This window comes from Papio anubis, chromosome 13 (assembly GCF_008728515.1).
Source record: "Papio anubis isolate 15944 chromosome 13, Panubis1.0, whole genome shotgun sequence".
In the NCBI taxonomy this organism is placed as follows: domain Eukaryota; kingdom Metazoa; phylum Chordata; class Mammalia; order Primates; family Cercopithecidae; genus Papio; species Papio anubis.
In genome coordinates this window covers 66,752,947-66,776,374 of record NC_044988.1, presented here as the reverse complement: position 1 = coordinate 66,776,374, position 23,428 = coordinate 66,752,947, and the positions used below count along the sequence as shown (strand labels likewise).

The following is a 23,428-nucleotide window of genomic DNA, read 5'->3' as shown; positions in this document are numbered from 1 at the left end:
AGCACCTCTCATTCCCTTATTTCTTATTCATTCAATAAACATCTGCTAAATGAATGCTATGTGTCTAGGCAGTGTGTTAAGAGGTAGGGCTATGACGCCACAAAGAGAAATTTAAAAATTTGGAGTAACCAGGGAGATGAGAGGTGAATGGAGAAAGTAGTGTAAGATCAGAGAAAAGTTTTTCTTTGTTGATCTTTTTTTGTTGTTTTGTTTTGTTTGTTTGTTTTGCTTTGTTTTGTTTTTGAGATGGAGTCTGGCTCTGCTGCCCAGGCTGGAGTGCAGTGGCACTATCTCAGCTCACTGCAACCTCCACCTCCCAGGTTCAAGTGATTCTCCTGCCTCAGCCTCCTGAGCAGCTGGTATTATAGGTGCACGCCACCATGTCCCGCTATTTTTTTTTTTTTTTTTTTTGTATTTTTAGTAGAGATGGGTTTCACCATGTTGGCTAGTCTGGTCTTGAACTCCTGACCTTGTGATCCACCCACCTTGGCTTCCCAAAGTGCTGGGGTTACAGGCATGAGCCACCGCACCTGGCCTAGATAAAAAGCTTAATTACACATAGTTATTCACTAAATACATGGTAATCAAGATCCTAAAGGGAGGGGAAGGTCTACTTTACTGAAGCAAAGAAGAATCTATAACAAGCCTATAAATTACATTTAAAGGTACACTTTCATGGTGCCTGTGGGAAATTGAACTCATTTAACCTATAAGGAATTTAAATCTCAATCTTAAAATGTGCACAGGATAAATTTGCTGGGCAAGTGTTTTTGTGTGTGTGTTTTTTTTTTTTTTTTGTTTTTTTTTTGTCGTTAGTTCAAAGGGAAGCATCAGTCTGACTCCACCAAAGCAGCCATCAATTTATTAGGGGCACTGAAAGTCACATGCACTTGTCACACAAACATCCTTACCCCAAAGACAGGTTGTGAGCTTTGTATATAGGAGTCTGAGGAAATCTCCATGTCCTATTTAACAATTGGAAATTTGCTTATCTGAGGAGGGCAGTGATTAACACCTGGATGATCTTTTTATCATTACCCGACAGGAAATTTAGTGCGGGTTTTAAGAGGAGGAAATTCTAGATTATCTCTGATCTTAAGCTAAAATTATATAATAGCTGTGAGTTACCTGGGAGTGGTGGGGACTGGGGCACACTGGAGCATTCGTGCCTCCACACTACCCAGCTCCAGCGAACTGTTGACATGTAGGAATGTGGATGTTGTTATTCGATCTGCTCATTTTTTGTGTGAAATCTCTTGATTTTAAAATATTGACATATAGTCCAAATATTTTAAAAACAATGTTCAGGCCAAATAAAACATATCTGCTAGGCAGACTCGGCCCATAAACTGCCATTATGCCACATCTGATCTAAGGTTCCTAGCAAACTAAAATTCCATGTAAGAAAGCCAAAATATTCATTCATTTATTTCACGAATATTTACTGTGTATCCTGCCCATATCAGGTGTTGGGCTAGAGAAAGCAAGAGGTATACACATAGGTTTTAAATTTAGAATTTTTAAAATTTTGAAAATACAAGGTTTAATTTGTTCTTGAAAATGACTATAGAGGTGGAAATTCGGCAACCTTTCCTGTATTCAGTTCCCAACTCTTGATTTTTAAAATGGCGACTTCCCCTTAAATGTTGTAGAATTAAAACTCGGATGTGCAGCTTGGCAGGCTAACATTGCAGTCTAATTTTCACACCCACACTCTGGAGTCCAGTTGTTCAAAGGACAATGGAAACTTGGACAGATCCTTAACTGTGCCATTAGGAGCTCTAACACCCTGCAAACAGGTGCCAGTAAAGCTAAATATCAAGTATCCGCACAGTTATCATTGCTATAGATAGGGCTTCGTGAGAAGTCATCCTGGCTAGAACCTTGTGGGCTTGTTCAGATGTGCACACATAGGCAACACACATGCACACACACATACACATACACGCACACAGATGTACACACACAATCACACATGTGCACACACATGTGCACACATGTACACGCGCGTGCACATGCATGCATGCATGCACACATGCATGAACACACACAATGCATTAAAAGGATCATAGATTCCTGGCAGCTTAGAAATATAAAGCCCTAAGAGATCCTCTAGACCAATGATTTTTTTCATTTTCCAGTGGGGAAACTGAGGCATAGAAAACTGAAGTCACTGGCCCAAAGTCACATAGCTTGTTAGCCTCACAGCTGGGAAGGCTGAGCTTACGTAAAAATGACACTGTATATAATTAGCATGTATATATATTAGCATGGTCAAGGATCTATATAACTATCTTCAGACTGGTGGCTCACCATGCATAAAACCTTTCAAAACCCTTACCCTGGTTCTTCACAGTGACAAAAAACAAGGAATTTTTATCACTTTTCCTAAATACATCAGCTATATCTAAGGACGAGGGAATACAAAACGTGACCCCTGGGTCTGGGCTCTGGGGTCCCAGGTTCCTATTCTGTGACTGAATTACACACAGCTTCTTGGAAGAGGACAGGACAGGTGGTACAACCTCTTTATCAGGGACTGGAAGAGGCCAAGGGCCGGGGAAGGGAGGGGCTTCGCCTGAGGTCATACACTGGACTGAGAGCCCGGGACTCTTGACTTCCATCCCACAGAAAACTTTCCATCCCACCTGACTGCCGTCCTCTGGGAACAGATCCTGGAAACCAGATGTGGCCGCACGTGAGAGCCAGGTCTCCTCCCCAAGTGTTAGAAAGCCAGCTCTCCACTCCCCTGCTTATCAAATGAGTCTCAGTGTACACATGGAGAAACCAAGGCCCAGGGGCACTGAGTAACTGGGTAGGAGTGAAACTAAAGTGGCCTCACTTTTCAAACTTCCAGCTGACTCCTCTTCCCTCCTCCCATTTCAAACAATTTAACCTAAGTGTGCCCTAGACACCCACCCGCATCCACATCAGGCCAGGCCACGCCAGGGCAAACCTTTCACAGGCCAGCAGCTCCCCTAGTTGCCTTTTACAAGGGATTTGACTGGAAAACAAAAGTTTTTAACTGGCTTGAGGATTTATTTTCCAGTTATCTGCCAGGTCTGTTTCTCCTTATGTAAAACTTAGGCACTTATGGTCCCGTCCCGATATACAGAACTCTGCCTCTGCATTACTGGCCAGCAGCTTCCAGATCCCACTGGAAATGATTCAGTGGAGCGCTCTTCTCACATACTTTAGCCTGAGAGTGTGACAGGGACAGTGGGGTGAGCCCACTCTTGCCCCAGTCACAGCGTCTTGACGTTACAAAGGGACCAGCAGGATCCAAACCTCTAAGAGCCCCACCCCCTCCAGACACAGCCTCTGCCCCAACACACACACTCTGGGACTCTTCCTCTCCCTCTTTGCTTTCTCTCCACAAAGAGCTAGGCCTTTGGCTCAGCTGCCCTGACCTTGATGCAGGGCTGGTGAAACTCAATAACTGCCATTTCCCCAGTCAACTTTATAGGGCATTAATGCCGACGTCCAAAGGCACTCCTGTAGCTCAAACCCAGTAATTGCTTGTGGTGGTACCTATTTATCATAGCAGCATGGTCTCTCTCTGGTATTCACATTACAAGCTGGGGACAAACCTTCCCTCCCTGGCTTTCCCCTAATCCTCCTTTCCTGCCTCATGTGCAGGGAAAATGTTCCATGTTCCTGTTGTGCTGGGGACTGGGTGTCCTGAAACAATGACGGTGTGATCCCGGCCCGGAGAGGCTCGCAGCCACAGGGGAGATACACATCTCAGTGGTGTGGTCACCTTACTCAGCCCCGGGCTTCCTGGAGGAGGTGGTCCTGAACTGAGTCTGAGGGGCCAGGGAGGAGCCAGCCAAGTGAGGAGAGGGAGTGGAGGGGCATCGCAGGGAGAGAGAAAGCACGGTGCAGCAGAAGCCCAGAAGATGAGGGTGGCATGGCCTGCTAGGGGAGGCATTAGGATCTGAGGCTGCAGTGTTCCAAAATGTCTCCTCCCATGGGCATCACCCTTGTTCCAGCCCTTGTGACTCTTGCCAGGACCACCAGAGCAGGCTCCTGGCTGGTTCCCTGCTTCAGGTCTCTCCACCTCTGCTCCTTAGACGCCACCGACATGTACACCTGATCACATCGCTCCCCAGCATACTCATAAATGCCCAACCACTTCCCTGACCTACGGAACCTCGACCAATTCATCAGCCAGGCATGAAGAGCTTTTCATGATTTGACTCCAACCTACTCCCACCTCTCCAGCCTCCTGAGCCTCTTCCCTTCATCAAGTAGCCCATGTTCTAGCCACTCCAGGCTGCTCCACATTCCACAGCCACGCCCTGCACTCTCCCACTGACATGCCTTTGCTCAGGCTGTGCCTTCCACCTGGAATTCCGTCACTCCAGCTCCCCTGCATTAATCTTTCAAAGCCCTTCCCTGGGGCACCCTGTTCAGCGTTTGCAGGGTTCTCCATACTGATCTGGTGAATCTTGCTCCAAACTCCCCTAGGCATGTTGCCAGTTCTTGTATAATGCTCATCTTACTCTGTGGAGCATATCTATGCTGTATGTCTCTCCCCAAGGATACTGGGTGCCCCTCACGGGCCAGCTGGGATATATCTTAGTCTTCCCTGAATCCCCAGCACCAAGCCCTGAATGCTAAGAGAATGTGGTCTGAGTTGTCCACAGTCACACAACACTGATGCTCCAGTTGGGAACAGGGTGGTAAGACTTGGACTCCCTTCAGGCCCACGTCGCATCTGCTATCCCAAGCCATTGGCTTTTCCACCCAGCTGCTGTCCCCCAGTGGGTTTTGGGGAGAGGGACATATTATGAAAGGTGTCAGAGTTGGGGAGTGTCTAGGATGAGACCAAGGTTCACTGTTGTGGGTTTTGGGAAGTGCCAAGCTAGAAAGTGAGATCTTTATAATGCTTTCTTTAAGGACCTAGATTTGGTTAAATTCCTGCCAACTCCTCTCAATCCATCTCAGGGCTTTCAGCAGAGCAGAACATCAGGCCATCACACTAGTGAACTCACAGTGATAGACTCCAAATCATCCCTGATTCCAGCTTCCCCTTCTTTAGCAATAAAAGAAAGCCTCCACCTTTTAGTTGAGCTCTTGGCTGCTCAGATTAAAGGCTACACTTCGCAGGCTCCCTTGCAGCTAGGTTGAGTCATATAATTAAGTTCCAGGCAATTATATGAGAAGTGTCCAGTGGCAATTTCTGGTAACTTTCCTTAAAAGGGACTTGAATGATGGCTTTTCTCCTTTCTTTTATCCCTCCCCGCTCTCTACCCCTTTTTCTCTATTTGGATGCCTGGAATGTGGCTATTATGGCTATAGGGCTAAATCTTAAAATGGCAGAAAGATGAGCTGGACAGAGTCTAGGACTCTGAGAAGTCTGGGCAGCTGAGCTGCATCCCAGCCCTAGATTGCCTACCTGTGGACTTTTACTTGAGGGATGGATAAAACACTGCACAAATCACATTTCTCTGAGTCTCTGTTACTTGTAGCGAAGCTGCACCCTACCTGATAACCTGGGTTCTCAGCCAAGGGCTGCAAGGCCACAGATGGGGCACTGGTGCTCTCTAGTTTTGGATTCCCTATCTGTAAAATGAAGGTTAAGAGCCCTTTTATCTTGAAACCTCAGAATAAAGGTTTAACTCCATACAGAAGCAGCTTCTTGCTAGTCAGTTTTACCATCACTGGGTATGATCATTCACTTTCTTTCAACTGAACAGACACTGCATTATGGAGGTGCTCTGCCAGGGCAGTCACATCTGGTTGTGCAGGTTGTGCACTGCACTAAGCCAAGGACATGATTCACTCTCTAGTCTATGTGAACAGTGTCTCCTGGAGTACAGCGTGCAACTTGCACAACTATACCTGGCTGCACTGTATCTGTGGCCATACAGTATGGTTCCAGTCTCAAAAAACTTACATTCTAGTGGACAAATCATATACTCAGGCTCACATTTATTAAGGACCACCATGTGCTAGGCACTGGGCTAGGTGCTTTTCAACTAATCATACATGTATATGTTTGTGTATGTGTCTATTTTTTTGCTAAAACAAACATCTGCCATAGGAGGTAGAACCAGAGCTGCAAACTGAGAGGCCTACAGGCAAATTAAATGCTAACACTCGGTTGGGTTTGTTTGGCCTGTGCATTTAAATGAGCTATCAGAATTTTAAAATAAGGAGCTTACACATTTTTTAAAAATCCAGATTTCCAACATCTCTGGAAACATTAGGTGATGTGGCAATACCAGGTCTGCACTCTCATACTGGCAACAATTAGTGGAGCTGAAAATGGTGGGCCCTTTAGACAAACTCCCATTTGCCTCAGTCCCCACCACTCCCTGTTGCCTCTGACACAGAGGCCAAGGTCAGTTACTACATAGCACTGGTTTTGCAGTTGCTTTTATTTCTGAAAATGTAGATGGTAAGTGAAAATTTTCTTACATATACATATCTTTAAAAAGTGAGAAAGTAATAGATAAGCCAAGATGACCACATGGCTCAAGAAAACTGACCCATCTTCCTTCCTTCATGTAGGTCACTTACATGACATTGTGGGTACTCGGTTTGCTGCCTCCCAGTGGAAAGCGCTCAGTAGAGTGGCAGCGATGGTGAATAGAAAGGGAGACAGAAAGGCAGGGTTTAAACTTTATCTGTAGTGATTTCTTTTTTTTTTTTTTTTAAGAATGATCAGAACCAAATAAGGCAAAATGTTAACGTTTGCTAAATTCAGATGATGAGAACATAGGTATATACTGTACTCTCCTATGTGTTTACAATGTTTCCTATTCAACATGTCAAAATCAAAAAGGAAACAGCTCAGTGTCCTCAGGGCGGAGCAGGTGCTGTGCTAGGGGTGTGAAGGTGAAACAGTCTAAAAGGCTTCCGAGGGAGGGGAGGAAAGGTCAAGCCTTGAGAAATGGGAGGAAGTGAGGGGCTTCAGGTCAAGGAGGTTCCCCAGCCAGAGGAGGGGTTGGGAGGGGTGGTCATGGGTCCAGAGGGCAGAGGATGGGATGGGGACACACAGACGCCTGGCCTGACTTGCCCTCACCCCGCCAGGCCCGTCCTCGTCTCCGTGCACGGCCGGCAGTGTTTCTAAGGATGTGTGCCTATTTTTAGAGGAGAGATTTATTTCTTTCCATTTCAACTGTTTACTTCTGTCCTGGGCTTGCGATTCTGCCGGTTTGTGTTACAAAGGAGAATCACGGCCCTGTGGACCAAATTTGTCTGCTTCCTGGATGGCCAAGAGTGTCTTTGCCTTAAAGGATATGATTTAGGCCACGAGTAGGATGATTTTGTGATCGTCTGATGGGAAGCCATGTGGAGTGACAGGAAGTACCAGGTGGGCGCCTTGGCTCTGCCGCTGACTTGCTGTGTGACCTTGAACGAGTCCTTTCCCGTCTTTCCACTTCAGGGTTTTGTTGATGCTTGGATGTTTCATCAGTGAAATGGTAATAATGACACCTCACAGGATGGTATGAGGATTTGATGAAATACAGAAAACACCAAGTGTGTCCAGGACAGACTCCAAAATCAGGCTTTCTCTACCGGTACCACATACGTAGGTGCCTGGTGGGGTACCGTTAGATGATTTCTAAGTGTCCTTGGAGCTCTGGGATTCTCCAGTTCTGTTTTCCATTATTTCATCCTGCAATTCATGGCCCTTTGTTCTCAGAACTCTTTTTTTTTTTTTTTTGAGATGGAGTCTTGCTCTGTCACCCAGGCTGGAGTGCAGTGGTGTGATCTTGGCTCACTGCAACCTCCGCCTCCCAGGTTTCAAACAATTCTCCTGTCTCAGCCTCTCAAGTAGCTGGCATTACAGGTGCACACCACCACGCCTAGCTAATTTTTGTATTTTAAGTAGAGACAGGGTTTCTCCATGTTGGCCAGGCTGATTTCGAACTCCTGACCTCAAGTAATCTGCCTGCCTTGGCCCCAAAAAGTGCTGAGATTATAGGTGCGAGCCACTGAACCCGGCCTGTTCTCAGAACTCTTGACACATCATGGACTAAGGAAGGCAGCATCTGTCTGAACTGTATCAATAGCTGTGTGATTCTGGGCACCTATTTCTTTATCTACAGAATGACATTAACCTCATCCTATGAGGATCAATCTTGTAAGATCCTTGTAAATATTTTATGAAATGACGCCCATAAAATGCTTAGCATAGCACCTGGCATGTAAGAACACCTTAGCAGAGGCTGGGTGTAGTGGTTCACATCTGTAATCCCAGCACTGTGGGAGGCCGAGGCAGGTGGATCACCTGAGGTCAGGAGTTCGAGACCAGCCTGGCCAATATGGTGAAACCCCATCTCTACTAAAAATACAAAAATTAGCCAGGCCTGGTGATGCACACCTGTAATCCCAGCTACTCGGGAGGCTGAGGCAGGAGAATCACTTGAACCTGGGAGGCAGAAGCTGCAATGAGCAGAGGTCACGCCATTGCACTCCAGCCTGGGCAACAAGAGTGAAACTCTGTCTCAAAAAACAAACAAACAAACAAACAAAAAAAACAACAAAAAACACCTTGGTAGAAAATGATGGTTATTATTATTCAGGCTTTGCAGAGGGTCTGTTGTTTTCCATTATTGTCTGTATGGTTATATGGTGTTGCAGATTCCTGACAGCTGACTTTAAAATCAACTCTTAGGACCCAGTTTCTTTACAAGGTTGAATTATCTCTACCATCTTCTCTCCTGCGAATATTTTGAGCCTTTTAACTGAGACAGTTTAAAAAATGTTCTGCCTTTTCCCCAAAGCCTCATTAACAATCAATATTTACGGTTAAATTCCTTGTGTTGGTGGATTCTTCTTTTCTTTAAAGATTAGTACTTATTGTGAAAATAACATAACAACTTCAAAAGAAGTCAAGTTGGAAATAACAATTTGCTCATAATTCCCCAGTCTGCTCTCTGAGTTTCCTTCTGGGCTAGTCTCAGAGGTGCTCCCAGGGGATGGCAGTTAACAGCACAGGTTACCGGGCCAAGACTATCCAGGTTGGAATCCCAGCACCACTCACATTGCATCCTGGGCAGGTTACTCTTTCTATCTCTAAGCCTCGGCTTCTCTATCTTTTTTTTTTTTTTTTTTTTTTTGAGACGGAGTCTCGCTCTGTTGCCCAGGCGGGAGTGCAGTGGCCGGATCTCAGCTCACTGCAAACTCCGCCTCCCGGGTTCCCGCCATTCTCCTGCCTCAGCCTCCCGAGTAGCTGGAACCACAGGCGCCGCCACCTCGCCCGGCTAGTTTTTTGTATTTTTTAGTAGAGACGGGGTTTCACCGTGTTAGCCAGGATGGTCTCGATCTCCTGACCTCGTGATCCACCTGTCTCGGCCTCCCAAAGTGCTGGGATTACAGGCTTGAGCCACCGCGCCCGGCCGGCTTCTCTATCTTTAAAATGGGGCTAATCACTGAACCCTCCCAGAGGACTAAATGAGATAATCCACATAGGGCTTTGCTCATGGCACACCCAGGAAGTATTGAGTGTCTATTGCTCATAAGAAAACTGTACACTGCTCCCTGCAGAAGTCACGATGACTTGTCATTCTTAAAACCTCTCTCTGTGTTGCCCCCACTGCCAGGTACAAAGGCAATCTGAACTGAGGAACTGGCTCTGCTTCAGAGCAGCATCCACTTAACTCCAGAGAGACGAGAAAGGGCAGATCCTCTGGGGAATCAGTCAACAGCGGATACTTTTAGCACATGAAGCATTCCTTTCCCGAGGGAGTCCAAGTGCAACAATCTCATGATAAGCTCGAGTTTTTCCAGAGTGAGAGATAGAAAGTTTCGGGGACTTTTTTTTTTTTTTTTTTTTTAATGTGCACAAGTTTGGAATCCTCTGCTGCAAACAGAGCTGCTTTCCAAGTCCTCGTACTCCATTCTGTCACATGACACTGGGGCTTAACAATTGCATAACCAGAAACATCACCCCTTGAAGTGTTTGTTGAATTCAGGTACTGAGACAGCCGAGAATGGTTCAAATAAATTATACGTGGTTAGAGCTGGAGGGGGCTTCCAAGGCCATCTAGGCCGACTGCATCCGTTTTACAGACAGGAGAATTGAGATCCAAAGAAGGAAAATCACGTCCGGAGCAGAGCCAGGACTGGAATCTGGACTTCTGCACCTCAGGCTCTTTCCCAGAAAAAAGAGGAATGATTTTCATACAGCAGCCCCCAACCGCAAACCTAGAGCACATCTGCAGCCAAACTCTCTCCCTGAACACTCCCATGAGGACTTGCAGTGGCATGGCTAAGTTGTGGACTCCAGACCCGCACATAGTGGCTCTGCCATCGCCTAGCTGTGGGACTTTGCACAAGTGACTTCACCTCTCAGTTTCCTCATCTGTAAAATGGGGATGATAACAGGGCCTGCCTCCTAGGATCATGATGATGGTCAAATGAGTTAATATTTTCAAAGTCCTTAGAACAGCACCTGCAAATAGTTGAGTGCCATCTAAGCACTCATTAAACAAAAATAAAAACAGGAGGAATATGGACTATAACAGAGAGGGCAGTGGCCTTGGTGCCAAGGGACCAGGGTTCTGATCTGGTTCTGCTTGGATGTATGACCTAGAGCAAGTTCTTTCCCCTCTCTGGGCTCTGCTCCTGCTCTGAAGCAGTGGGAGGGGCGGACACCTGCTGGCCGGCTAGGAGTCTCTCATTGTCTGTATATCTTTGGCCTCTCCCTGTGCTGTGATTTCAGAGCATGGGCCAAGGGAGGGTGAAACTAGAACTGGAATGTTTGTGCTCTCCAAAAGAAGGGAGGCCCTCTAGGCCTTTTCGAAGCTCACATACTGTCTTGCAAATCAGGTAACAGAGCTGATCTTAATGAAGGGGCCGATTGTGTGGCTGGGACAGAAACCCACTGGCCTCCATTATCTCCTATCCTCTCTCTGGTTTCTCTTCTCTTTTCTTTGAACTGAAAGAGAAAGGAGTCTTTGAAAATGCCAACTGGGAAACCACAGTGGTGTGAGAATCGCAGGTCTCAGATGGCCCATGCCTGCTCCCCACCCCTGTGCTCAGTTACCTTTCTCCTGCCAGAGCGGGAGGTGCACACACTCTGGAGCCTGTTTGAAATCCGAGTCTCCGTGCCTGCCCGGGTCCTGTGACCCTCAGCAAGCTGAGCCCCAGGTGCCCTGTCCCTCCAGCAGCACAAGTGGAGTGTCCCTTCCCTGCTCATCACCTGAGGGGGAGAGCTGGCTGTGTGAGAGCTGCAGGGGCCCTGGGTATTTGCTGCTGAGGCTGGAGGCTCTGATATGTGGGGTGGCAGACCTGAGGGAGCTCTTTGCCAGTGTGGGGGTGAAACGGAATGCAGTTCCTGGCGGATGCACTCTGGGTTCTGAGAGACCTCCTCCCTCTGTCCCCCTCCACTCCCAGGTCTGATGCTTGGCTCGGACCCTTGTCATCACCTGCCTTATTTGCAGCCACAGCCTGACCTGACCTCATCCCCATGCAGCAGCTCAGGGCAACTCAAACAGCCCAACAGGCCCGCGGGGCCCTCAGGTGCACTTCTCCCTGGGAGTGGCAAAGATTCCCCCGCGGGAGCGCCTCCCACCTCTCACCCATCTCCCTGACACCCCTCCAGGCCATGTGTCCTCAGTGTCACCTCCCAAAACCAACGAACTCTTTGAGTCTCTGACCCTCAAGGGCTCCCTGAACCTACTGAGCAAAGTCTAAACCCTTCAGTAGGCCTTGCCGCCCCCTCTTCCCCCACATTATCTATCCCAACCCCCCTTTCTAGTCTCATCTGACCCTCCACAGAAACCACACTAAGATTCCCATCCCCAGTTACCTTCCCTACACAACACTCTCCTTGTGGCCTTTCTCAAGGCCCTCACTCTGCATGGAATTAGAAAAATCCAGGGCCCAGTTCCAGTGTTACCTGCTCTGTGATGCCTCGCACCAGTAAGAGTTCATCTCCTAGCAGAGCTTCCTGTCTGCTCCGTGTCAAGCGCAGTGTATTATGCCTGTGTCCCCACCAGCCTGTGCTCCTGAAAGGCAGAGTCCCAGCCAGGCTCCCCTGTTGGTGCCCAGCACGGTGCTTGGTGCTCGGCAGGTAACCAAGTCACATTTATTGAGTTAACTGGAATTGGCTACATGCCTCTTTTGTTCTCCCTTTATAAAGTTGTTTGTTCTTGGAATTCTGTGTGACAGTGATCTAGGATAGAATTAGAACAGAATAATTTTACAGCTTGATTTTTTCTTGCCTACATGGCTTGTTTTTACTGAAACACAGGCTAATGGGGAGAGATGATGTGGGGGAAGAAAGAAACGCAAGGCTCTTTCCACCAATGCTGACTTCTGATCAACTTGAGCAGCCTCATCAGGAAACCATGTTCTCGTGGCAGGCAGGGGAAGGTCGTGAATATCAGGAAGAGGAGGACACACTGCTGGAGGGATGTGTAATTCTATGGGGCCTGGGACCCAGCAGCCCTAGGCAAGGATTCTGAGTTATCTGGAATGAAGCCACTTAATCACACCTGGGTATAAGACCAGATTATAAGTCAGGTTAGCTTAACCCTGAAAATGACCAGCCAACTCTGTTATTCCATGGCTGGGGAGTTGGGGTCTAGGAAGGATGGCAGCTTGGTCCATGGTCACATGGAGTGGAAGAGACAGGGCTGGGATTGGAAGCAAAACACCTAACTTCTAGTCCTGCATTTTTCCATCTGAACTGTGCTCCCTGGATGTTAGCAGTGGCCATCTGTGTGTGAGTGAGATTGAAGTGTTGTTTTCTTTATGGATCACTATGAAACCAGAGTTGAGCAATGGCTGGTTTAAAAAAAGGATGTGATACATTCCATTTTTAATTAAAAATATACAACATGGAATGTTTACTCAGTTCAGTAACTTTCATTATCTACCTTCTCTGTGCTGGTCATTGACCTGGGTGCCTGGGGTATAGCTGTAGGATGAAGACCTCTGCCTAGGAGGCCACCTATGTCCATGCTTACTGTTCTAGTGTGACTTGCTAAACCACATACACAACCAAACAGACTTTTGACTCTTAACACTGTGTACCCTGAGTGCAGGGATGAATTCTGAGCATTAAATACACTTCTAAATGTGCCAATTAAGAAATGCAATGATAAAACATCAAACATTAAATGAGAAGGATTCTTCTGGTCCTTTGTTTCTCAGCGCATTCATTCCATGACACATGTTCTCCACCATCCTGAAGCTGCTGGCTTGATACAATGGGGTAATGGCCTTTTGAAGACACAGTTACAGTGCCAGCTAGGTGGCCACACCTTACAGGCTGGGGCAACATTCTCCAGAAGGTGGTATATGCTCTGAATCAGTGGCAGTTGCTGATGCCATTTCTCCCATAGCTAGGATACATGGGTCAGGGAATCAAGGTTGGAGATAGGAGTGGTGCCACTCACCATTACTCCTAGTGATCCACTAGCAAAACTCTCACTTATTGTTCCATGACCCTGTGGTCTGCTGGCCTAGAAGTCTTAGTTTCAAAGGAGGAAAGTTCCACTAGGAGACACAACAATTCCATTAAACTGGAAGTTAAAACTGCCACCAGCCCGCTTTGGGCTCCTCATGACTCTGAATCAACGAGCAAAGAAGGGAGTTACTGGGGGTGACGGATGCTGACTACCAAGGAGAAATCGGATAGCTATTGCACAAGGGAGGTGAGAAAGTGTATATCTGGATACAGGAGAGCCCTTAGGGCATTTTTAAGTATTACCATGCCCTGTGATTAGGGTCCATGGAAAACTACAACAAACTAATCCAGGCAGGACTACTAATGGCCCAGGCCTTTCAGAAATGAAAGCTTAGGTCACTCCATCGGGTAAAGAACCACAACCAGCTGAGGTGCTTGCTAAAGGCAAAGAATGGGTAATTAAGCAGGGTAGTTATAAATACCAGCTACAACTACCTGAGTAGTTACAGAAATGAAGACTGTAATTGTCATGAGTACTTCCTCCTTGTTTTGTGAACACTTGTGTGTGGGAATGTGTGAGTGTGTGTAGCAAATATCTTTGCTTTTTCCCTTTCTTATTCCCTTATCATGTAACACAAGATTGTTTGATACTGACTTTACTGTTATTGATTGTATTGGCTTTGTATAATAGGATTTAAGTATCATTAATTTTATATTATAGTATTTAAGTTACAGGACAGCAAGGAGAAGAATAAACATCACTCATGGACTTTACCTCCTCTTCTGGGGAAGGTGATAGTGTGTTTTCCATTGTACCCAGGATAGTTGTATCATGTTAGGCAGAATTATGACATCATTACTGTCTTTATTTGGAAATTAGGTATGGTTTAAAGAGATGTATATGTGTGCCAAGTTGACAAGGGGTAGACTGTGATGGTTAATTTTGGATGTTGACTTGACCATGGGATGCTCAGATATTTGGTCAAACATGATTCTGGGTGTGTCTGTGAGGGTGTTTCTGGATGAGATTAATATTTGAATCAGTAGACTGAGTAACACAGATTGTTCCCCCCTGATATGGTGGCGGGGGGGCATCCAATCAGTTGAAGACCTGAATAGGGAAAAAAAGCTGACCCTCCTCCAAGTAGGCGGGGATTTTCTCCTGCCTGACTGCCTTGAGCTGGAACACTGGCTTTTTTCTGCCTTTGGATTCAAACTAAAACATCTTTTCCCAGACCCAACTCTTCCTGGGTCTTCGGCCTGCTGGTTATTTGTATTTGTATTGGAACTACACCATCGGCTCTCCTGGGTCTCCACCTTAGCAATTGCAGATCTTGCCGGTCTCTACAGCCTTGTGAGCTAACGCCTTATAATAAATCTCTCTCTCTCTCCCCTTCTCTCTCTGTCTCTACACACACACACACACACACCCCCTATTGGTTCTCTTTCTCTGGAGAACTCTAACACAACACATTAAAAGAAAAATCTGCAAAGGCAAAGTTATTCTAACGTCATTGCCATGGAAGGAAAAAGGAAGTGGTGGCTTTAGGAAGCATCCACCTGTCCCTCCCCAGGTCCCCTCACTGGTGACAGTGTGCTCCCCTTTAGCACCTACTCACATCAGGGTCCAGCTCATCCAGCTCATTTTCCAGAGTCCTGAGCTCTTCCTCTGTGAGGGCTCCAAGGATTTCATCTTCATCCAGGTCACGGTATTTCTCTAGTTCTCGTCTGTACGACATTGTGGAAGAACTTGTCTGTGTCTCCTGAGTTTCTGTGCTGATTAATACCTACCAGAAAGACAAGAATCTTAGAAAGACCCATCTCAAATTTGCTCTCTCAGAGCAAATGGAGGCTCATCATTCACACGGTGGCCTGGGTACATTTTATGAATCACCAGGATAATCATGACTATGGTGGAATACTACACTAAGTTTGGCTAATTCTCTAATAAAACTGTGCAAGATAAAGTCCTGAGAGCATGTAAGTTAATGAATTGTAATTGGTTACAATTGGCATGGACATTAATTACAAGTAATTAATAATGGCTTTTGAGTGCCTGAAAACAATGTTATTCTTCAAGGAGTTCAAATACTTTTCTGTATAACTCTTCACCCTTCACCCTACACCCCAGAGGGAATCATGAATGCTGGAAACTCTGCCAAAACTGAGTTTAAAAGGGGCAGGGGAGTATCGATGGTTAATTGAGCACCTACTGCATGCAGGCCCGTCACCTACACCATCTCATTCAACCCTTACGAAAGGTAGTTTATAGAAATAGCTAACTTTTACTACTTTATGTCAAGCTGCGTGTTAAGTACTTCACAAGGACTTTCTCATTTAACCTATGAGGTAGGTATTTACTATTATCCCCATTTCATAGACAAGGGCTTAGTGAGGTTAAGTGACTTACCCAAATGACACTACTAGGAAGCAGCAGCTCCACATTTAAACTCAGGTCTGCTGGCTGCAGACCTTCTCTGCGGGGTCACCCAGTGGCATGGCCGGGGGCTGCCTAGTCCAGGGCCCCCATTTCTCCCCAGAGGGAGCCAGTTCAGAGGGAAGAATTGGTTTGCCATCAGGACCCGGGGAACCAGGGTTCACCTCTGCTGCTTCCCAGACTGCTCTCTCTTGCTGGAGAAGCCTACCGTTCATTTCCTGTTTCACAGATGACACCTAAGGCCTGTGTTTGGACCCTGTCTCTGCTACATCCCATAACCATGACATTTTCAGACCTGTTAACTCATCTGAGCCTCTCCACACATCCTGGAGGTTCGTCTTTCTTTCTTTTTTTTTTTTTTTTCCTTTTTTATACCTTGAAGATCTTGCTGGATACTAATAGGTCTTTTCATTAAAATATTTTTATTAGTGAAAAAACTGAGGGATGGCCTAGGGCTTGACTCAGGACCCCTGACATCAGTCCGAGGGTGCTCTCTACTCCACCACACCACCTCCCCTGAGCTAGAAGGGACAGCAGGACCTCGAGCCCTATTGTCCTCCAGCTTAGCTAAATGTAGTATCGTGCATAGAATCAGTGTGATGAGTTATATTGTGTCTCCTAAAAACTCATATATAAGGCTGGGTGCGGTGGCTCGTGCCTATAATCTTAGCAATTTGGGAGGCTGAGGTAAGAGGATTGCTTAAGCCCAGAAGTTTGAGACCAGCCTGGGCAACAAAGTGAGACCCCGTCTCTACAAAAAATACAAAAATTAGCTGGGCATGGTCATGAGGCACCTATAGTCCCAGATACTCAGAAGGCTGAGGTGGGAGGATCGCTTGAGCCCAGGAGGTCAAGGCTGCAGTGAGCCACGTTCCCACCACTGCACTCCAGCCTGGGTGACAGAGTGAGATCCAGTCTCAAAAAAGTAAATAAATAAATAAAATAAAAATAAAAGTTCATATGTTGAATTTCTAACCCCCAGTATCTCAGTAACCTAGTATCACATTGCAAGTTAGAATGTGACCTTACCTGGAAATAGGGTCATTGCAGATGTAAGTAGTTAAGTTTAGACACGGTCTTACTGGATAGAGTGGGCCCCTAATCCAATATTTTACCTGGGATCCTTATAAACAGGGGAAATTTGGACACAGACACAGCGACTAAGAGAACACCATGTGACAATGAAGGCAGAGATTGGGGTGATGCTACTACAAGCCAAGGAATGCCAAAGATTGCCAGCAAGCCACCAGAAGCCAGCCCCAGAAGGAACCCACCCTGCCAACACCTTGATCTCAGGCTTCTAGCCTCCAACACTGTGTGACAGTACATTTCTGTTATTTAAACCACCCAGTGCTGGAATTTTGTCACAGCAGCCCAGGCAAACTTATGTAATAGATATGACATTTTCCACAGCAATGTACGTATGCAGACCTCCAAGCAAGCCAACCAGCCAACCCACCCACGGCTTATCTGTGAAATCATGATGGAATTTTCTAGAGTAGAGAAAAATGAAAACTGGGAAAGGACAATCAACCAATCGATCCACAAGCTGGGATTAGTTGTTAATTAAAAATAATTAAAGTCATCTAAAATAATGAAAACCAAAGTTCACTAAGCTAACAGAAAAAGTCTCTGTTTCAGAAAGCAGAGAGCACATTTTATCAGTGTAAGCCTGTGCATGTGTGGGCCTATTTGCAGGAGAAGTCCAAGTATACGACAGCTGGCTTGATAAGAAGGACTTGCTTCCCAAATACAGAAACCCCAGTGCCATCCTTTTCTCTAAGAATGGCTCAGCTTGGCCTAACGTCCTCCTTTGACCAGGCCCCAAGAATGCAATGCTCAGACCATAAATGGCCCCCCGCCACTTGATCCATTTCTATTACTTCCAAAGAAAGCACAACCAGCTGACAGTGCTCTGGTATCGATGAAAAAGCCTTCCTGAAGGCCATCAGAAAGCAGCCTAATTTGGCTTTTCCTAAGTGAAGCCAGGACAGGGAGAGGATCCATGATCTCTGTGCTGGGGCCAAGAGGGACTCTAATGAAGGGCTTGGAGTCTTCCAGAACCAACTCACAGAGATGTCCAGAACTGCCTTAAAACTACCACCTCTTAGAGGGGCTGCAAACACAAGCTTTTGGTGCTCAAGCGGGTTTTGGGTTATATGAAGTTCCCTAGGACTCTGGACTGCAGGACTTCTCAAAAATGTTGGTATGTGGGTATACAATGGAGTCTCCAAGAGGAATAGGTTGCAAGCAGAATTCCCCCAGTCTTTTTTTTTTTTTTTTTTTTTTTTTTTATCATAAAAGCACATGTCTGAGAAACTGCACCCAGAAATGGAATCTCACAAAACCGAGTTTGGAAAACACACTTTTTGCCTCACCTCTGGGTCACATCAGAACCACACAAGAAGGGACACAGGGACAGGACCAACTGGGACACACTTCTGGGGAGCATCAAATAGGTTGGGAACCCTGTGAGCTTCTCATACTTGTTACCTCTTCCAGCTGCCTCATTTTCTAGATACTTTATAGTAAAAGCCTTAGAAAAAGAGTCATGGACAGACCCTGGAGAATGGACCAGCCAGGCTGAGGGAGCAGGGGAGAAAGAAATCCTTTATCAAAGCCAGCTTGAGGAAAAGGGGCTGGGAAAAGAGCCAGAAAGGAAAGGAGGTGACAACTATGAGGCCTGCTGAAGGAGGGATATGTGGTGGGGCATTCGGTCTCCCCTAGAGATGCCACCCTGAGGGGTACAAATCATGAAATTTCCTAAAGAAGTCTCCTCTTACTGCATCCAGGAAAGTTAATGCACCACTTACACACCCCAAGGTGCTGTTGATTTCTAAAATCCTATTTCACAGGATTTAAAAAGCCCTTTCTAATGTCAAGAGTCCTGTGAATATTATGGAGCAATGAGGCACAACATGAAATAAACTGAGAAGAACCAAAAACTCTAAGGTAAACTATGAAGGTGTCAGTTTCAAGCCACACTCATCGACTTGGCTCACAAGGACGGTTGCTACGAAGCAGGATTCTCCTCCTGTGGTTGAGGAAATGGGAGAACTGGAGGTAGGGAAGAGACAGGGTGGGAGGGAGGCGAAAACAGTGTGTTCAGAGAGCCCACTGCAAGCTCGGTCTTAAAATACGGCTTGGAAGAGATTGTATTTTATAGCTGCTAATAAAAGGCCTCCGTTTCCTGAGAGAAGAGGTGTCAGGGATGGAGCACAGGCCGGTGCTTCATAGGACTTGTGGTTGGAGCGCTAATTGTGACAGTGATTCCCTGGGTGACGCTTGCTAAGCTCCTTCCCTCCTCTGGGCCTCTATTTGCTCCTCTGAGAAATGAAAGCATTGACTCCCCGGCTGGTTTTTAAACTATGCCAACAGGAGATCTCAGGCTCTGAAAAAGTGCCTCCAGGCCCCCGAAAAGGGTTAGGGATAAGTGAGGGGGACTCACTCCCGGTTTTACCTGATGTATTTATTTGGGTTCCATATAAAATTTCACTTGAAGAAAGGATTCTGTGGCTCAAATAAAAAGTAGAAAATCCATGGACTGGTTTTCTTGGTCTAGCGTAGTGAGAGGCTAACCGTACTCACACCTGTAGGGTGTCGTGAGGATGATGGGGCAGCAAGCAGGTGAGGCTGTAGCCTGGGGTTGACTGGTGCAGTCAATCGGCTTCACAGATCTTAGCCATTATTATGAGGCTGTCGCTGCTGGAGTCTCTAGCTTCTCTCCCCGAGCCACGCTGTCGTCAGGCTCTGAGGTCCCTCAGGAGAGGATCCATGTTCTATGTGTCTTTGTGTTCACAGTGCCTCGCCCTGTGCCTGGCCCAGCCGTGTCACCCAGGAGCGGGGAACGGGCACCCCTGGGTCCTGGTCTAGGGTTCTTGGAACCCTGGGCAAGTCCCTTCTCTTCTCAGATGCTTGGTTTTCCCGTCTTTACCACGGAAAGATTGGACCAGATCTGGAGGGACTGAAAGTCTGAGAGGGGAGGGATGGGCAGGAAGGCAGTGATGAAGCTGCTGGGGCTCCCAGCATGGCCCACCTGCAGCAGCACCCCTGTGACCCTGAGCAAGAGTTGGTGAGAGCAATAAAAGGACAGGTAAATATATTTAAAACACAATCACAGACTCAAGTCTTCCAAATCTGGTGTTATTTTACACTTACAGCATATCCGGCCACCCCACTTCTCTGTGGCAGAAGCCTTAAGCCTCCGCTAAATATGAAAAAATAGAATTTACAAGTTGTGCCAGGAAGTAGCACTCGGCAGGTTGGACAGTAAAAATGAGGGAGTCAAAGGCTGAGGCCATCCATCAGGAAAGCCTCAGAAATGAAAGCTCCGAGAAGGGGCAGCTCCTGGAGTACACAAGGCTCTTTTAAATCTTTCACGGGCAGCCGGTCCAGTCACTTCTGCTAATGGCTTCTCCAGCATTGCCCGCCCATGTGGGAACACTCCGGAGGAGGCACTTACGCGGCATCATCTTGATTTACGGACTTCACTTCCTTGAGCTCAGGAAGAGCTGAGTCACAAGTTCAAATAAATATTTTCCAGTTATACTGACTTGTTATTTCAGCCACAGTGAACATCTTGAGGATGGGAAGGCAAGGTTGACTTAGAAAGTCCATCCTTTATGCCCCAAATATTTGTGGATTTGTCCCTCTCTTTTGGAAGACACTTGGGCCAAAGGGATTTTATGTCAGTTTCCCTCGTCACTAAATCCTGTATCCCAAGACAATGCCATCTACCTCCCTCTCCGGAATCTCTCTTCCCTCGGCTTCAGGGATGCAAAAGCACCTGCAACGTCCCCTGTCCCTCCTGAGAGAGCTGTCTCCCTGTTACTCCCCTGCCCCCTTTAAGGGGCACCTCTCAGGGCAGCCATGCCTCATATCACGGGTCACTCCTCCACTGTCAGATGACTGGGCAGAGGGGTGCCTGGCTCAAGGGTGGCCAGTTGACTGGAAGGCCAGTGACAGTGTTCCTAGGTGGCCCAAGACAAAGAGAAAACCAAAACCCAAAGAGAGGAGTTGGGTAAATAAGCTCGTTCATTTCTTAGCATTTGTATTTGTTTCCTGGGGATGCCCCCAACAAAGCCCCACAAACCAAGTGACAGAAACAACAGAGGTGTGTTGGCTCTCGGTTCTGGAGGCGGAAGTCAGAAATCAAGAGTCAGCAGGGCTGGCTCGCTCTGAAGGTGAATCTGTTCCCAGCTGCTCTGCCGGCCTCAGGTGTTCCTCGGTCGGCAGAGGCTCCTTTCCCTGTTTTTTCCTTCGCAGTGTCTACCCTCAGTACACGTCTGGGTCCAAATTTCCCCTTTTTTCTGAGGACAGCAGTCATATTGGATTAGGGCTTCCCTAAGGACCTTATCACATTCACAGGTACAGCTTTTTTGGGGGACACAATCCAACCCGTAATAGCATGGAACTGGGACAGGAGGAGAAGATGGGGCAGGTGTTGGGGCAGCTGTGGTGAAGGGAAGCTTGGGGAACGCAGACGTGTGGAAGCCGAGGCAATAAGGGATGAGACTGGGCAGGGGAGCAGAGTCCTGAGGGAGACTTTGTACTGCCCATGAGAGACGGAGCACATGAGATCCACCAGCATCCAGGCCCCCCTCCCAGGCCTGGATGGTATGGTTCAGCCTGTTTCCCATGAGCCCCCTGTCCTCCCACGAGCCTGTCCAGGCGCACCCATCTGGCCATGCCCGCTCGCTGTCCTAAGGGACCTGAATGAGCTCCCACTCCTTGCAGCGAAACTCTCCTGGTTTCCCTGCTTCCTTTCTGACTCCCGCCAGGTCTCCTTGATGATGCGTTATTCTTGGCCCACCTGTTTCTCTGGGCTCTGCCCTCTTCTCACGTTCTCCCTGGCTGGTTCTCATCTTCTCCCATGTGGGGCCTGCTACGTGTGATAAGCCGAGGACACTCAGATGGTGTCTGTCCAGCCCAGGCCCCTTCCTGAGCCCCGCTCCCCACTGGATACCTCTCCCTGGAGTCCTCAGGCCCCACATGCCCAACTCTGCGTGCATGTCCGGCTTCCGCACCACCACCCTCCCCTGGCCTTGTTTGCAACTCCTCTTCTGCCTGTCAGTCACCCAGGCCAGTCACCTTGGGGTCAGCATAGACTCCCACGCCCGCTCCCCAGCTCAGGGCCAGCCTGCGCCTGACAAGGCTCTTTCTCTTTTTTAAACTTTTTTTTTTGCTCCGTCACCCAGGCTGGAGTGTGGTGATATAATCATAGCTCATTGCAGCCTCCAACTCCCAGGCTCAAGCAATCCTCCCTCCTCAGTCTCTCAAGCAGCTAGGACCACAGGTGTGCATCACCATGCCCAGCTAATTAAAAAAAAAAAAAAAATTGTGGAGATGAGGTTTTGCTATGTTGCCCAGGCTGGCCTTGAACTCCTGGCCTCAAGCAATCCTCCCTGATCAGCCTCCCAAAGTGCTGGGATTATACATGTGAGCCACCATGCCCGGCCTCTCCTTCCCACCCCCACAGGCCCACTATCTTTTTGTTGTTATAGTTGCTTTTCAAATTGTGGTAAAATACACATAACATAAAATTTACCATTTTAACCATTTTTAGTTGCACAGTTCTGCGGCATTAAGTACATTCCTGTTGTTGTGCAACTGTCACTACTATCCATCTCCTGAACTTTTTCATTTTCTCAAACTGAAACTCTGTCCCCATTAAACACTAACTCCGCTTTCTCTCCTCCCCCAGCCCCTGGCAACCACATTCTCCTTTCTGTCTGTGTGAATTGGACTACTCCGGGGGCCACCTATGACGGGACGCACGCTGTGTTGTCTCTTTGTGACTGGAATCCTGTCTCTTTAACATCCTTGGATCTGCCCCTCCTCTCCCTTCTCACGGCACTGCCTCTTATGATCTCAGTGAGTGCAGCGGTCTCCAAACCAGTCCCCTGCCTCAGTTCTCCCTCCTTCCTGTCCTTACTCAACTCAGCCTCCAAATGATCTTGGTGAAAATCAGTCCTCCTGCTACCCCCAAGCTGAAAACTCCAACTGCTTCCCAAGCTCCAACTCCCAAGCTCTAGCTGCTTCCCATGGATGGATAGAGAGCATGTCTTTAAGGCGCACCCCTCCACGCAGACTCCCGGCACCCCTGGTTGGGATACTGCCCCCCTCTCCTCCCACACCTCTGTGGGAAGCTTTAAGGAAATAACACTGCCCCTGCCTAGTGGAGGAGACTAGGACTTCCCACATCTCTCTGTGTCCCTAGACTGAGCCAGGCAACGGCCAAGATCACATCTGACATCTGCCCATCTCAGCACCCAGCCCCTGCTTGGCTCAGAGTGAAGGCGAAGTAACTGCAGATCGAATTGAATTGTCACCCTGGGCAAGGGTGGAAAACTGAATCCTATCTCAGGCCAGTGACTGGCAGGGGAAGAAAGTCAACCAGCACTCTATTGGGTGGGGCAGGGGTAGGGTAAGGTGTGGAAGGAGTAGACAAATGGTAATGGAAGTTTGAGGGGGCTTAGCTTCCTTAGTTTTTAAGGCTGAGATCAGGGTCATAAAAGGTGGTGCAATAATTATGCCAATAACTACTCCTCTGATGTGCAGAGACCTTTGCAGCTCATAAAAATGTAACTACTTTTATGCTTGCAGTTTCATGCCTC

The 23,428-nt window shown here is 47.4% G+C and overlaps 1 protein-coding gene across 2 annotated transcripts in view; it reads right to left on the bottom strand.

The window, feature by feature from the left end:
- TMOD1 (tropomodulin 1) overlaps nucleotides 1-23,428 on the bottom strand; it is a 91,834-nt gene that overhangs the window by 54,347 nt on the left and 14,059 nt on the right. For both annotated transcript variants that reach the window (XM_009188455.3, XM_003911471.4), the window contains exon 2: nucleotides 14,995-15,162. In XM_009188455.3, the coding sequence (XP_009186719.2) occupies nucleotides 14,995-15,114 (120 nt within the window). In that variant the 5' untranslated portion in view covers nucleotides 15,115-15,162. The remainder of the gene's footprint in view (nucleotides 1-14,994; nucleotides 15,163-23,428) is intronic.